The sequence below is a fragment of the Pollachius pollachius genome (assembly GCF_949987615.1).
Source record: "Pollachius pollachius genome assembly, chromosome: 9".
Taxonomy (NCBI): domain Eukaryota; kingdom Metazoa; phylum Chordata; class Actinopteri; order Gadiformes; family Gadidae; genus Pollachius; species Pollachius pollachius.
In genome coordinates, this window is record NC_136942.1 from 5,606,424 (window position 1) to 5,623,923 (window position 17,500).

The window sequence follows — 17,500 nt, forward strand, 5'->3', positions numbered from 1 at the left end:
TTTTCGAAGTCCTTATCGCGAACATCAAGCGACACGGCGACCTGCCCTGAGTGAAGGTGGAGATGTTTGAGCACCCTGCGCTGCGTCCTCTTGGAGCTACGGCCGGCCCTGTCGCAGGTGGTTTCCCCACTGGAGGTGGGGGGGAGTACGGCAGGTTGTGGTCCAAAAACTTTTCCTGGTCGCTGTGAGCGTGCTTGAGCAGAATGCCCTCGACAGCCACATGTTCAGGACACCATTTGTGGGTTGTGTTTTTGGTAACCAACCCGTTATCTGTTTTTCGATCTAAAAGCCTTTAAATAATCAACTGATATTTAATTACAATCTGAATACTGAATTAGTTTGCGTTTGTGTGTGGCCGTGTCTGTGTGTGTGTGTGTGTGTGTGTGTGTGTGTGTTTGTGTGTGTGTAAGCATGTATGTCCATGTGTGTGTGTGTGTCCATGTGCATGTGTGTGTGTGTGTCCATGTGCATGTGTGCGTGTGTGTGTGCGTGTGTGTGTGTGTGTGCGTGTGTGTGTGTGTGTGTGTGTGTGTGTGTGCGTGTGCATCTGAATACATGCGTGTGTCTTTTGTGTATCTATGTGTGTGTTTGTGTTTGTGTGTGTATATCTATGCGTGGGTATGTGTGTGTAGTCAAATTGATTGTTACGGGATTAGCTGGGACCAGTTTTTTGACGAGCGCTACGATATTTTCCCTCCATCTCGGAACCAGGGCGGTGGACGGTAATTTGTGGATCAGCGGTGTCTGCCGGGCCCATCCCCAGGGCCTGTCAGCCAGCAGCCCCCTGCTCTGCTGGCTCGTGGACTGGATTACCCCTCTAATTCTATTATGACTTCTTAATAGGCTGCAACGTGCCGTGTCCAGAACAGCCATCCCTGTTAACGCGAGATAATTTGCTCCAAATTGTAGCCAAACTGTAGGTGCAGTCGCCGATGCCAACGCAATTGAAAGGGTAGACTAAGGAATCGCATGGGGAAAACACAAAAATCATCGTGCTCCACTTTGTAAGTAAGAGTATATTTAGGGGGGTAGCCAACTCGTTTTTTGTCCCACAACAGATAAATTGTTGTCGAGGGATTGGAAACATGACCAGGGTGCTTTCCACTTTTCCACCCCATCCATCCACCTAGCATTCAAAGTCATGTTCGGCTCTCGTGTCAAGCATCGGAGAATTTGCCAGAAGCTGGCTCTTTTTCCCAAACACATATTTCTATTTACAACCGAATAAAGATAGAAATATCAAATGTCCAGCCTTTTGTCTGCAACCAAAGCCTGGACAGACCCTTCCTCCTAACAACACGAATGGAGACTTGGGGAGGTGCCCTGTAGCCCTCCCTCCCCCCTGCTATTAGCGTCTGCTGTCTCGGGGAGAGCTGATGCTATCCGACCTACGGCTCCAGACCAGTAACCGGGTCTCCCAGGAGCTCAGAGAGGCAGAGGCAGAGCACAGAGACTGCAGCATCAAACTTGCGGTCGACCGATCTTTGGCCTCTTAGGGGGAAAAAAAAGAAAACGGAGAAGAAAACTGATGTAGGCATCTTCTGCCACCAGATCCAGAACTCACACTGGATCCCCCGTGCAGAAGGAGGGGCGCGGAGGACTCTCGTGTTCATAATTTGAGGGATTTGAACAGAGAGCTTCGATGGGAGCAGAAGGCAGATGGCTTTTCTACTCGGCTTGATTATGATGATGATGTGGGAATTTGCAGATTGGAGGGGGTCGGAACATTCTGTCAAAGGGGAAAGGGGGGGTGGGGAGGGGGGTGGGAGGGGTTCCATGATTTCATATGCCACGCTAGGCATGCCCTCGTCAAACATACAAGACTCAGCCGGGGAGAAAGTTTCGGGGGGGGGAACATGGTGACGTCCTCAATCAGAAGAGAACAAGCGCTGGAAACAAAACCCAAGAACACGGCGGCGCCCAGTGGCATTCTGACAACACGCTCATGAAAGACTTCTGTGAGCGGCCCCCGGCTTTTCCACGGCCCCCCGACTCCCGCGGCCCGAGCTGTGCTTTGCTGCAGCAGCAACAGCAGCTGTGGCTGCGTCTGTGTTCTTCGTCAGTGACCGAGCGGGACTCTGACGCGACGCTCGGTGAGCACTCTCCTCCCCATCATTTTCCCACGTACAGCACTGCTGCACGTGGCTGTGCCGAGTTTGATCTGACGCGCGCCATTGGCCAGCGAGGGAAAAAGGAAATCCTCGACAGAAGCGGCCAATCACGGACATGCGTCCCTGGCCAATCGGTGATGTGTATCCCACGTGCATCATCACGGTGTCTGGCGGGCCATAGTCCAAGGACACGGGGCTGGATCTTCCAGCCCGGCTGCAGAGTGGCCAATAATTTGTCATCACCACGTTAAATATGAGACCGTTTGCATGAGACTTTTTGAAAATGGAGGAAGCTTTCCTGGGAATAATTGTCAAATATTCAAAGATCCACCCATAAGTTAAAAAGCATTTTGGGATGTAAAAGAAAACCTTGACCATGAATAAAACAGTCCAACCACCACACTACAGATAAACTAGGGCATAATCCGTTTCTGATGTCCTCAAAGATCAATAGGCAAGGGGGAAGAGAGAGAGAGAGAGAGAGAGAGAGAGAGAGAGAGAGAGAGAGAGAGAGAGAGAGAATCCAAGAGATGAGACGGTAAGTGGTGAGGAGAATTAAAGCAAAGAGAAATTTCAAACGAGCACATTCACAACAAAGAGAAAATGCTTTTTGAGAGCAGAGTGCAGCTACGCCCCTTAAAGAGCAGTGATTGTTAACAGAGCCGCTGGACTAAACATCAACCACACTGTAACAGCAACAAAACATCTCCCAAATGGAGAAAAAAGGGAAACGCATTGAAGTCTCCGTAAAACAAAATCTACGCAAACATAACCGAGTGCCAGGTTTCTCAAACACGGCCTTTCCCGAATGTAAATGTTTGTCTTCTTCCAGGTCTTGCGCTGCTTGTATGTACTGACTCCCGTACACCATATAGCCATGGACACAACCAATTTAGCTCGATTAACAACAGATGTGTCCATCTATTTTGGTTTTCGACAGCCATTCTCTGCAATAATACCATTAGTTGTCTCCTCATTTGCGAGATCCTCTTTCAACCATAGGTTTTCCCCATTAGGGCCCTCCACAAACCCCCGTCTTTCTTTGGTAGCATTTCCACAACTTTGGTCCAGCCGTGGAAGGGTCGGCAGGCATCTCAACCGAGGGGTTGGATTAGAGAGACCCCAGCGCAACGCAAACCAGAACCGGGCTGAGGAAACACAACAGTGTCGCTGGAACGGGAGACTGTGGGGACGGGACTGGAAATCAATGGCAGAGCAGGCCCGTTCTCTCTTGAGCAATGCTTATAACCTCTTAGATGCTTCTACAAAGGAGCGAGTTTCCCCGGTGGAGAGAGAACGCCTTGCTGGTTTGAATTTTCATTCTGTGATGTGTGTGGAGCCTGTTTTTTTTTTTTTAGGGCTTGTGGAGAGACATATTTCCCAGAGCGGGGATGGGTGCATGGGGCTGGGTACTTGGAGTACTGGGTATTATTGACACGTTTCGGGGGAAATACCGCAGTGCTTTCGCACAGCATAATCAGGTCTACAATGTGACGTGCTTCTTCAGTACAAAAAAAAAGGGGTGTTTTCCTTTCTCGTTAGGGTTTAGCAAAAGGTAGCTGTAGTGATCGGAGACCTTCCAGAAACGGTTCCCGCAGTTCTTCTCCTCCACAAGTCACAAACGTCAAATCTTTTTTTTTTAAATTCTTTTTTGCGTGAACAGATGTTTTTCAGTGGTTCAGTGACAATTCAATGAACCACAGGGAAGCCAGGGTATCCACTTTTTCGAAGGCAGAGGCAACCCATAAAACAGCATGTCCCTCATCCTCACCGCACACACGCGCCTCCACATGCATGCACACACAAACACACACACATACACACACACACACACACACACACACACACGCACACACACACACACACGTTGAGAAACAAATACATACCACACACTGACAGACATACACATATGCATAAACACACACCACACGCCACACTAACACAATAACGCGACCACAACCGAGGTGAAGAAGGGACAACAACCTATTCTTCTTCCTCTGAGTCTGGGAAAATGCACCATGTGCAATCGCCTGCTCTAAGTACGTTTTACAGGTAAACCATCAAGGGCTTTCGGCCTGGTTAGGTAACCACTGTGGGGCAGGGAGTTGTGTGTCAGCCCAATATTTTACAAGCTCTGCACTGCCACCCAACAACTATCCGCCAAACATTCCTCTGCAGAAACAGCCAAAACAGGCTGTGAAACGTCCTTGAAGATCTTTGAAACGGGGGTCGTGACATCAGCACCCCACCAAACGCTATCAAGAAAACAAAAGAGCCTCAAGACCAGGTGTTGTTCCCTGAGTTAATTATTTTTTGCGTTTTCTCTTTGATCCAATTGTTATACTTGGTATGGTCTTATCGGGGGCATTTCAGTGTGTTTTATGCATACCAGCTCACATGCAAAAAAACGAACTCACCGATTATAGCTGCATAAGTCCTACCACAGTCACTTGAAATATGTGTCGACATAATATTGACGCACTTGACACGGTTGTCACTCGAGAACGATTACATTCCTTTCATTGCTAGTTATTTGTCATTTGTCATAATTTGTTATTAGTCCCCTTTTGCAATGAGTTCGCCTCTGGGTGTTTCCCCCCCAATAATTATTTCCTTGCACACCTCCATGTTTCCCTGGTTACTGAGTGCCACCAACACATTCTTGACGCAACATCGCATAACTCAAGCATCATCAACCACAACAAGCATCGCCACGGTTACGGTTGCTGCCAGTGTTGCCAGATTGGGCAGGAGGTTTGGCCCAATCTGGCAACACTGGTTGCGAACTAAGACACGGGGGAGAGCGGAGAGCAGACTGACCTACTCGCAGCTCCTGGCCGAAGACCGTCCTCTCGCCTAGCGCCGAGCAGTTCCAGCGGCCGTAGCGGAACTGGTACTGACACTCATTGATGCCCAGCTGGGCGCCCTCGCCCACCACGATGATGGCGTCGGGCCGGCTCTGGCAGATGGCCCGCTGGCGAGGCGCCAGCCCCGGGATCTTGTTGCAGATGATGTTGGCTCCCAGCGCCACCACGGAGGACAGGGCCCTGAGAGAGGATAGAAACGTACAGCGTCACATATCACCACACACGCGCGCACACCCACACACACGCACACACACGCACACACACGCAGAAACACACAAACGCACACCCGCGTGCAGGCACGTTTTCTGCGAACGAGCGTCTAGGTCGGACAAGCTGAAATGATGCTCGGTCACGAGAGATGGACGTGAATGCGCTGGGTTTACGGTTCACGGCACACGCGTGTTTTTATCTTTCTCGCCTTTTCCTGTGTTGCTCGCAGGCAAATAAACGGTAACACACTCCAACAAGCGCACAGAACAAACAGCTAATCCCTTGTGTTCGCTCACAGACAGATTGAACACGCAATCTTGCACGTTGAAACACACAGTTGGCCAATGGCCCCGCACGCGCGTGCGCGCGCAAACACACACACACACACACACACACACACACACACACACACAATGCCAGTTACAACTTCTAGTAGTCGGTGAGACTGACTCACATAACTGAGACTCTCCAGAATCGGATTCAATTGAGCCAATGATGGATGAGAGTTCCATCGTCTACTGAAAGCCCTACTGCGACACAAAGCGCATTTCCACTTGATGGATAAGAGGTCAATCAAACCAAATAACCAAAAACCCGATACAATATTGAAAAGAAAGGAAAGACGAGCACAAGGCAGCACGCCTCGCCAGCCCAGTGGGGGAGAGAGAGAGAGGGGGGGGAGAGGGAGAGAGGGGGAGAGAGAGAGAGAGAGAGAGAGAGAGAGAGAGAGAGAGAGAGAGAGAGAGAGAGAGAGTTGTAGAGCTTATTTGATTACCCGACGGTGGAATCCGACCGCCTTGGTTTGGCTGGCGATACCAACAGCAACGATGATGGGGATCTTTTTTTACGTTAATTGCGAGGTAATACAGTGGCATGAAATGGCTGGCAGACGGCCTCCTTTCACAGATCAATCTCCTCAAATTCGTGAAGCCAACTTTCACTCCTTCACCAAAAGAAATGGCACACAAACACACAGCCCCTCATGATTATTTTTGCAAGTGTGTTTACTCTTGTTCTCTGCTTTCTAAAGCTGCTGGAAAAAGCATGCCCATACCTAATCACACTACCGTCTCTATCGTCATTTTTTAATTAGGACTTTGTATCACATTGTATGTATTCAAACAGAAACCGGTGCCCTGCCTTTAACGTTTTCTTTATTATCCCAATGATCACTATATGGCCGAACGTGATAACATCATAACGCACCATGGATACGCTTCTGCAAACCACGGAGAGCACGCCAAAGAGCTTATTTCAGCAAAACATATAAAATAACATGTGCAAAGCTCTGTAGGCTCCCCTATGTTTATAGCCAGCACCAAAAAACAACAACTTGTGTAACCCTGCAGATACTTTTCAAATATGTCAGGCGCAGGGAGCAGTAAAACACGCACGGAGGCGGACGGTGGCTTTGAAGTGTGACGTCAGGGCCTGCGGGCTACGCCACGAGCACGGAAAGCAGAGGAGGGTTGTGTGTCAGTGCAATGTAAAATATAAATATGATATATATAGTATTGAACGTGAATCAGTAGAGCCATGGATGAGAGGGGAGGAACATAAGATATAGTGGAGGGACATGACGGATGATTAGGTGGATGGAGAAGACTTCTAGTTCATAAGAAATTCCTTACTTTTCTGTTTAGAAACACTAGTTGAGTTATTTCGGTGTAACTATAAATAGGTCATGATAAAGTAAAAGCAATTGGATGTGGATGAGCTGTGTAGAAGGTTAATAATTCACCCGTGAATACGTTTTTATACAATACAAATGGTTGAAATTAAGCAAATTGGTCCTGATGACCACATAGCTTAGATAATGTACAGCTACAATGTTATACATTTATTTCAAATTCAATATTGGATATCAAACAGATTGGGAAAGAAAAGGGATTTAGAGAAATAAATAAATAGGCCTACAGTATTTGGGGAAATCCAAGGTCATCCCGTTTGTTTCGAAACTAATACAACTTTATTTACGTTGTCAAAGTAACAAAACGACATTATCCAACAGGGTCACACTCAGTTGACCTTGTCTGACCCTCCGCTATGTTTGTTTTGGTTATGTTCTGGTTTGGTTGCCTTTTTCGCGTCACTACATTGACCACGGTGAAAACACGAAACTAAACCAACGGCAAGGTTTTGCATAAACTACAAAAATACAGAACTTTATACTGTGACACTCACAAGTGTAACGAACTCAACCGCACCATCCGAAATGGCCCGGTGCAGCCGGTGGCCAACGGGCTAATTCACATGATCTCTGCAACGTCTAACGCGTTCCATCCCCAGACCATCAGACACCGCACAACAGAGAATTCCACAGCTAAGCTTCTAAATCCCTGCATCATCAAAGTGCACAAATGCCATTCTGTTTGCTTAGCGATGACTGCTGGTATGGCAGCGGCAGATCGGAGCGCAGCTCAGAGATCTGCTAGACAGTAGACAGTAGCACACTTAGCCCTGGTCTCACAGCTCTGCGTACGCTTGTTCTGCTCAACATGTTCATGAATGGTGTAACACTAACACACACGAAACGTGCGTGTTAGTGTTACACCATTCATTCTTTGTTATTACAAAGGGCCGAAACACCGGCAACACCGAGTGCATTTTGAGACTGGGAACCGACAAAGAGTGAGAGAGAGAGAGAGAGAGAGAGAGAGAGAGAGAGAGAGAGAGAGAGAGAGAGAGAGAGAGAGAGAGAGAGAGAGAGAGAGAGAGAGAGAGAGAGAGGGAGAAAGATGACCTTTACCAAGCCATTGGTACCACAGCCCACACGAGAGATTGAACATGCATTGATAGACAAGAAGTGAAAGATAATATTAATAAATTCAATATGTATATTAGTTGGTAGTATATTCATATAAGTTCTTGGTATTTGGTTATTTGAGGAAGAATATACCATGTCATTTTTGTGGTTAGAGGCAATAATTGATAGTGTAATTAAAAGGCAATGTGTAGTCTGCAATTGAGGTATAGTAAATTTAACTTTCTTTACAAAAATACTGTTTCTGTTTTACCATGTGACATTGTATTCAGGCATGCCTACTGATATTGTTTGTTGTATTATAAGTGACATTTATAAACAAGAAAGTACAAATAATGTATATATTAAAACGATTCGCATGGCTAATTTCTGCAACTTATTCCTTTGATAAATTAGGTGTGACATTCCTCTGTGGGGTTTGCAGTAGTGCGAGAGGCTCTTGATGGACAGATAGCGTGTAGGCACACCGCTGATCCGCTCTGTTGACTGCTCATTTGCCACCCATACAGTTTAGCACATTTAGAGAGAACTGACACTCCTTTACATTAGCTGTGGCTGGAAATCAGAACAGGTCTGAGTGTGAGGACAGGGCATCGCATTCCTTTTGTGTATTTAGCCTTTAAGAAGTGCTCCCTAAAACACACAGCCTACCATTTGATGATGGCCGAGATGAATAGCGTATTGTAAATTATCAAAGCAAACAATGGTATGTAGTTTTAATGTGCAGACCAACGCTAAACTTAGCCGTTGCCCACTTTTAACTAAAACCAAAAACCACATCTATTTTTGCATCAGATCTGGGGTCTCCTGCAACCCGGGGCAGAAGGGAGGGCAGCGAGCAGCACGGTTCAGTCATTATGTTAAAAACCCTTTTTGGAAACCCATTAGATCATCAATGGTCGAATGCATTAAAACCACGCAGAGGTGTTGCATCCTCATGTGAAGCGCGTCTCGTTTTCTGCGAGACGTGATCACATCTCCTCGTCTATATGTGGCAGCAGTGTAGGCCTACCCAGAGGATAACCTTTAAATGCGTCGAATAGGCTAGTGATGATGTAACGCGCAAACGTAGCCTAATCCTCCGCAAGCTCGGGCAGGTAGGCCTGGCTGGTGGCTGTGCATGCGTAAAAGCTGTTGTTGTGTCTTGGTGTTCCTCGCATAAAAAGCATGGCTAAAATATCTCAGTTGAATTGATAGGTCTACGTTTCTGCCACTCCATGGGAGAAAGAAAATACAAATCGGATTGTATGAATGACTGGGGAAACACCACGCCGTGATACGAGTCGTGCAGGGAACATCCACCTGCAGAATGTTCTCAACACAACCTGATCGTCTATTACCACGTGGACACGGGGGAGGAGGGGGGTCTCGATGAGTTGAATAACGAAACAACAGAGAATTAACTGTTTCAGAAACAATAAGATCCAACTGATAAAAGCGTTGGCAAACTAAAAAAACCCACGCCTGTTAAGCGTTAACGTGCACCAACGAGTGGATGCGATGGTTGAATCCCAAATAACTGGCTTAACTTCTCCGCCGACTTCCTCTTGCCCATCAAACTCTCCCACCGACCCAACAACCTGCATCTGAGAGACGGAGCGGCGGCGAGCAAACGCTCAACGCAAGCATGCATGCTACACACTGCACGAGAAGGATCCCATCCGACCCCGAGACTGAAAAAAGAGCCGCAACCAGAGCGAGACAGGAGCGCTTCACGCACCGGAGCCGCTCCGGAGCCGATCGACGAGGGGTCAACTTACAGGTAGCTGCCGCTGGTGAGGATGAGGAAGATCTGAGGGTAGTAGACTGACAGCAGTACACTGCGCGACGAGAAGATGATCATGATGACATTGAGCAGATCGCCCGTTTCGTACTGAGCAAGAGGAAGAGGAAGAAGAGGAGGAAGAACCCAAAAAAACAAGCGGACAGAATAAACTCCTTTAATTCCCCGGGTTTAAGTTCCTTCGGCGGCACGGTTGCTTTCTATAAGAGCGGCGTCTCCAGCCTTCTTTTTTGGGGGGGACCAGGGGGGTGGGTGGGGGGGGGGGGGATGCGATGCGTCCGGCGGGGTCCTGTACGTGCTCGCGTTGAGTGGCGGTGCTGCTATGGCGCTCCTCGCTCCCGGGACCGTGCGTGTGCTGCGGGCGCGGAGCTGGGCTCTGTCATCTCTTAGCGGTAGGGTGCTGTTACAGAGTGCGGTTCCCAAGCCGGAATGATGCTGGTTTTAGGGATTTTAGATGGCAGAGAAGTGCTTCTCTCCCCTCTCACGAGAGTCGTGTCTGCCATTGGGCAGTGCAGAGACAGCGCTATCCGCCCACTTCGCCCCAGCAGGACAATAGGGGTGATGTTGAACCGTGTTTCCCTGGACGGACACCGGAGCGTCGTTTATTATTACCCCCCCCCGCCCCCCCCCCCCCCCCCCCCCCTCCCCCCAGCCGGCCCCCCACCCCCTAAAATACAATTTAGAATATTTAAATAAAAACAGACATTCATATTGGCTAAATGTAATTATTATTATTATTATTATTATTATTATTATTATTATTATTATTATTATTATTATAATTATTATTATTTTTATTATAATAACCCTTTATTTGGTTGCGTAAAGATAACGCATCGTCCAAAAGGAGATAGGTAAGCGTGATGACCCTCAGACATCCTTCTATCACATTTTCCCAACTGAATGGGCTTTTCTTTATTTTTTTCAAAGGGCTTTGATGTGTATTTTTGTTGAGTGCTTCTACCTGTGCCGGTACAGTGGGGTGTCAGTCGTCACCTGGGATGGTTGACGTCATTGTAAATGAAGAGGGTACGCTGATGGATCCCCCTGGCTAACAAGGAGCTCGTTGCGAGGTGATCAATCAGATGTAAGATGGCTCACTTTAACTCACTTTTTCCACTTGCTAAAGTCTAAACACCGTGCTTCAAGGATTAAGAACATGTAACACTGGCTCGCTAACACCTGGGACCTGGCTGCCTTTAGTGGTCCCCAATAATCGAAAGTGATGGGTTCCATTATAATAAGAATGGCTGCACTCTGATCACAACGCTGGGAAATACAAGCAATATGCAACTTACATATTATAGTTAGTTAGTTAGTATGCCTCGCTAGGGGGAAGCAGAGACGGGGAAAGAACTTGTCAGTGTTTATGCATCAAGGTGAGGTATTGCAAAACAGGTAAAAAAAAAAAAAAAAAACTCCGTCTGGGGCTACGGAATGTGGAAATACAACTTAAGTTTGCCGCTTTTAAACGTAGGTATGCACGGCACAGAGGAATTAGCAGACACGGCGGCTCAAATGATCTGGGAAACAAAGCGAGCTGCAGGGCCGGCTGGATTACGGCGGTCTGCTCACATCGATCGTGTTGTTAAATAGACAAATATCTGCGCTCTCCGGTTACGCATTCCTGCAGCCGTGACGAATAAACAAAAGTTTTAACCCTGTTCATTAGGAAAAAATAAATGCATGGTAAAACATTTGTAACGTTATGAGTAGGATAAGGTCATGGTGGTGCAGGTGGGCACCTGCGGTATCAACGATGTCCTGCCGTGTCATAGAACAACAATCAGTGGAAACAACAGACGACAGTGTAAGTAAGTGTTAGTGCGACTCACCCAAGTCTTGTGTAAATGATGCCAAGACACAGGAAGACGTAGAAACTCCACTTTCGGAGGGGTCTGTGCATGGTCGTCAAAACGTTGTATTGAGGCCATACATTAGCAGAAAGGAGACGTTTCGTTCGCACCTTGGCAGGTACCCTAACCTTTCCAGATGCACGTACATCGACTGTTTCCCACGGATTGAAATCTGAGAAACTTTGCAATCTTCAAATGTCTAAAATCCATGGTCCAACCTGTGCAGGTGACATACACGGCGTAGAGAATCCAGTATGTAACGAGAGAGAGAGAGAGAGAGAGAGAGAGAGAGAGAGAGAGAGAGAGAGAGAGAGAGAGGGTCGGACCTGAAAGGTGAATGAGTTCTCCGAGGAAGTGTCTTATCCCTCCTCGCTTCTTGCACCGCACATTTACCTTTAACGAAGTGATATCCTAGAACAGGCTGGCCCACTATCACACAGTATGCCAAACAAACACGGATTCAGTTGGAACGAAAGCCTTTGCGCATCGCCAGCTTCTCTTTCCCTCACAAGACGACATCTTATAGCTGGCCCATGTATCTAACTGCAGCCAGGTAGGCTACTCCAACACAGGTAACAAAAGACAGCTACACCTCCTCCTCCTCCTCCCTCTCCTCCGCCTTCTCCTTCAGATCTGCAGGGAATGGGACGGGCTTCAAGTCTGAACGGAACACGTGTAGTTGTTGTACAGAAATCTAAAGGGAGCGAACCGATTCGGCCTTTTATAGTCCCGAGTGGCTGGGGTTATTGTCAGTGACAACATTAGGCAATGCCCACACGTCGAAGTTTATTGGGTGCAGCTCCTTTTTAATAGTTAGCAACCAGTTCAGCATGACTCACCGAGTCAGAACCCGGCGATGACTCCCCCCCCCCCCCCCCCCCCCCCCCCCCCCCCCCACCACCAGCAATTCATCAATGTGGTGTCTTCTCAATGGTTATACGACGAAGTAATAATGACATACTTTTATATTTAAAGTCCAAAGTATGAAGTAATAAGTTAAAGGGAAATGTAACTTTGTACCGGAGTAAGGGTGTGTATTAAAATGAAATGATATGAATCGAAGCCCAGCACTCCACCTGAGAGGAGATGCTCATTATCTTCATGGATCCATGGGAAGTCATTTAATCAAGACTCCCTCTGGTGGTTAATGGATTCTGCCAAACAGTGGCATCCCTTTATTTTATTTTTTATTGTCCCATCATAGCTGATAGCCACAATCGGGATTGGGTGTTTTATATATATATATATATATATATATATATATATATATATATATATATATATATATATATAAATAATGATAATCATAACATTAAAACAATAATATTTTCCCGTATTTATTTAAGTTTATATGGGTTTACGTTGCCGCTGTTGTTAGTATTTAGTTAGTAGGCCTAATCAGATGTATCCCCAGTCTCTGCGCCCCCAAATGAAGACACCACCGCGCGGCGTGAGCCCCGAACCCCAGTGTTCTCCAGTCCTTCCATGAGAACCCCATGAGAAAGGGCCAACGGGTTGTAATAATTACATCATGAACTGGAATTACAGACACAGGCCCTCCGAGACGAGGGTGGCTGTCGACCGCAAGAGGCAGGCGAAGAGACGGATGCCTTTGTTTCGAGACATCCCTGCGCTGTGGTTTGCAGGCCTCTTTCCCTTCAAAAACACGCTCATCAAAATTCCAGATGGATTTTCGGAGGGGAATAATGAGCGTCAACATGCGGACCGTAGGGTGACATAAAAAGAGACACAGAGCATTTGATGTCTGCCCCGTAAAAGATGTTTCTCCTCCTCAAATGTCCATAACTCATGTTCTCAGGGCCTGCGCGGCGGATGGGGGCTGTTCAGTTTAATTAAGAATATTCAAAGGGCCATTTTGGTCGTTTCTTTATGAGGGAGGGCTCACGAGTAGGGGGAACAGAGTGCGTCAGCGGTGCTATTTGTCATTGTCTCCTGTGGACACACACCGTCATCGGGAGTTGACGCATACGTCGCACGCACGCACGCACGCTCCCACACGCATACACGCACATCATCACAGTGCACACGACCGGGCATGCAGACACGCACAAAGAAATTCAGATGCAAACACACACTCACATACGTGGTTATGCTGGCGTGCACACACACGAAGGCTATCACACAGATCTGCACGCACACATATGGGCAATGGCATAAATCCACTACACAAACACATGCATACATGTGTGTGTCGATGCCTCTATATGTGTGGGTGTGTGCCAACAGACATGCATTCCCACGCACATTTATGCACGCACACTCACATCAACACACTCAGGCACTTAAAGCAAACACACACGCACGTATGCATGTACTCACACGCAAACATGCACATACTCTCACATTAACAAGCACAAAAACACACACGCAGACCCTTATAAATGCACAGTTGCCAGCCCTCTCTCTCTCTCTGCCCCACGATGCACGGGGGTAGAGTCAAACTTCAGTATAGTATACACGCTGGACCACCTGGGTGGCATGTGGAGGAGGTGCTGCTGTGTTTATTTGACTTCGTAAGGCTGAGACAGAGCCGGTCACGAAGTCCACGTCCCTGTGAAGGAAGGCGACACATCCCTGCTGCTGACACCATGCTAATGTTTTATTGTAGTGTGGATAACACAGAGAGCATGTCTTCCACAAAGCAGACCTCCGGCTCTCTCCTCCTTGTCCTTTTGCACTTATCTTCTCCTCTGTCTGGTCTACCGCTTTAATAGCCGGCGGCCCAAAACTATTCAGAAGATAGCCCCATTGTCTGTATATTTCACCCCTCATTTTTTTTTTCTTGTAAAGAGTGTGTGTTTGTGTGTGTGTGCGTGTGTGTGTGTGTGTGCGCATGTGTGTGAGAGTGTTTGTGTGTGTGTGTGGGTGTGTGTGTGCGTGTGTGTCTGTGTGTCTGTGTGTGCGTGTGTGTGTGTGCGTGTGTGTCTGTGTGTGTGTGTGTGTGTGTGTGTGTGAGTGCGGCTTGATGGAAAGGATGAGAACACAAAAGGGGATCCGATGTTTTGGGGTCAGGTTTGGGTTGATCCGTCGCGGTGTCCTGTCGAATATGATTAAGAACTCCTAGTCTGGAGTACTGATGCCTGAATACGGAGAACCCGGCCTGCCCCATCCTCCTGTTTGGAACCAGGACCCTGGTTCCCCTGAGAACCATGAACCTTACAGAACCGGTCTTCCAGCTCTCTGTCACTCCCTGGAATTCTGAGCTCCATCTCTGTCGATGACTTTGGCTGTAGTGGAGTAATGTTCTTGAATTGTTCTGCCCTGTATAATGTGTGCGGAAAAATACAGCCCGAGCTTCGTTCTGTGTACAATGTGTGCTTTGCTCCATTAAAACCTGATTTATGTTTTTGGGGGGTTGCACTGTGCAAATATTAAGCAGAATTTGCGCTCAGTGTGCTTTCGGGCCACAGGCCGGAGAGCTTGAGTCCGGTGTGTTGACATGAGCTGAGGGTCATTGGAAGCTCTTTGAAGGCACCCTGGGGAGACGGGGATCTTTCAACCATCTCCTCCAAACATTTGGCTACCAGGACCCGGTGTACGCCAAGAGGTCAAAGGTTAAACTAACCCCACTGGTCTTTCACACCCTCTCGATGGTGTTAACTGTCAGCGAGCTTTGATGGATTCCCCGTCATGCCCTCGGCTGTAGCAATGTTTTCCCTGCACTTCCTGTGTGTGTGTGTGTGTGTGTGTGTGTGTTTGTGTGTGTGTGTGATATGTGTGTGCGTTTGCGTGTGTGTGCAGGTTTCTGGGGGTTCCCTCCCACTGCCAGAGCTCAACACGCCATCAGGAAAGTCCTTAAGACTGCACTGAAACTCAGCTCAGCGCAGCATTGTTATTTTATTATGTCTCCAGGTTTAAAACCTTTTCGACCTCACATCGTTTTTCGATGTCGCTGTTTAACACGCGGAATGTGGCCTCGTGCCAAAATGTCACAGATGCACATGTCTTTCTGATCAGCCCAATAGTCCCAAGCGGTAGGGTCCATGGGCCAACACCCTCTGTTCAAGAGCACGTTTGCAGAAATGAATCATAAGTCCTCGCGCATGAGATCTGTTGTAGTTTGTTGTGACCCGACCGATATCTCATTTTGAGAAATGACAACGTCAAAGATGGCCAAAATCGCCTTGTCCACACACCCCATACTGAAGCAAAGTTCACTGAAGATATGCTGGAGATTCATTTCACCAGCATCCAGATCAGTGTTCTTGACACAAACCATAAGGCAACCCAGTATGATGCAGGGTTGCCAGGATAAACATTATAAATTTGTTAAAAAAAAGAATCATATGAACTGTCCGTTTCATTGGAGCATGAGTACGTCTGTATTACTTATAGTGGGCCCTGGGACAAAAGTCTCTCCACAGGGGGGTCATGGCATGAAAGCCCCCTGGTTTGGATCAAAGCCATATATAGAATGTTCTATCATGGGAAATGACAAGTACATCAAACACTCTTTCTACCCAGCATTCCTGATTCTGCATTAGCCTAACCTAAGGGAAGCCGAGTGTCTACTGCTGATTCAGTCTACTATGATGCATCTGTATCACCCAGGAGAAAAACAGTTTGCATGAAGATTTGATGTGAATCGAACAGAAAGGGGAGTATTTGAAGAGAGAGAGAGAGGGAGAGAGACGGCCAGTGGGCTGAGTGGAGAGACAGGATATCCATGTGCGTTTGGTTGTGCGGATCCACACAGTTACTGTTACCGCTGGTTTGAATGTGCGCCCTGGTAGGATTCCAGTTCAACTTAATAGCAGACAAAAGGCAAGGCCAAATGGGACCTGGCCCGATGCTCACGTCAGCATACGGAGGTCCATCACTCGACAAACACAAACAACAGCCCAACCCAAACGAAATCCAACAAATCTACAGAACAACAATAACCAAAAGATATGACCAGAAAGTATTGTTACCGAAAACATCTTAACCACATTGGTTCTTCCTGCTTTGGACTGAAAACCCCAGGCATTTACACTCACAATAAAATATGACAGAGTTACGAGCTGGTGTCTCTTGCAGAGGTCTGAGACATTAATATGTCCAGCGCAGCGAATAAGCAACACACTGTACACAGGATGTTGTTTTTCATGTTTTTATTATAAAAACACATATTCTGCACCACGAAGAATCAACTCATAATGGCGGTTGCTGTTTTGTTTCCAGAGAGGACGTTTAAGCATGAGAAATTACTGCGATGAAGAATAAATTACATACAAGGAGTTTAAGGGAGTGAGTTGACTTTATGAAATTTGTTCAAAATAGAAACAAAATATATATTTTTTATTTTTTCCCAATAAATCCCCCCTCGGCCTCGCAATGTCATTCCCCTTGCCTGAGTCCTATTAGGGAATGTTGGTAGGCATGTTTTGCTTCAATGGGCTATGATTTTGATGAGATAACGTTGCAAAGCTGAATTAGGTATTAACTTCCCCCCCTTTTGGGCAAACCCTTCGGTGACATCAAATGCGTGCTTTGGTGAAAGAGTTGACATGCTTGTGAAAGCTAAACAGAGTGCATTGACTCAAGGTGAGGTCCTGTGTGTGTATCGGCCTGAGCTATTAACGTGCATGCACACCCACACACACACACCCATATGCACAAACACAAACAGCCCCCCCCCACACACACAAACACACATGCACACACACACTAGCACATATACACATTTGTAGCAGAAGAATAGAAAGAAAAATTGTGCACACATGAAAAAGCACACAAATTTGCACACATTGTGACACATCTCTCAACAGCTGGGTGTGTTTGCTGTGTGAGTTGATTATTGGATCTCTCTCTCGCGCTCTCCCTCCGTCTCTCTTTTTCTCTCCGTCTCTCTCTATCTCTCCCTTTCTCCCTCTCTCTTTCTGTCCTTCTCTCTCTCTCTCTCTCTC

The 17,500-nt window shown here is 47.2% G+C and overlaps 1 protein-coding gene across 1 annotated transcript in view; it reads right to left on the reverse strand.

The window, feature by feature from the left end:
• wnt7bb (wingless-type MMTV integration site family, member 7Bb) overlaps positions 1–12,090 on the reverse strand; it is a gene marked incomplete at its 3' end in the record, with an annotated part of 26,772 nt that extends 14,682 nt beyond the window's left edge. The window contains exons 1-2 of the mRNA XM_079742778.1: positions 11,571–12,090; positions 4,932–5,158 (exon numbers count right to left, since the gene is read on the reverse strand). Of these exons, the coding sequence (XP_079598904.1) occupies positions 4,932–5,158; positions 11,571–11,641 (298 nt within the window). The 5' untranslated portion in view covers positions 11,642–12,090. The remainder of the gene's footprint in view (positions 1–4,931; positions 5,159–11,570) is intronic.
• Between the last annotated feature and the right edge of the window lie 5,410 nt (positions 12,091–17,500).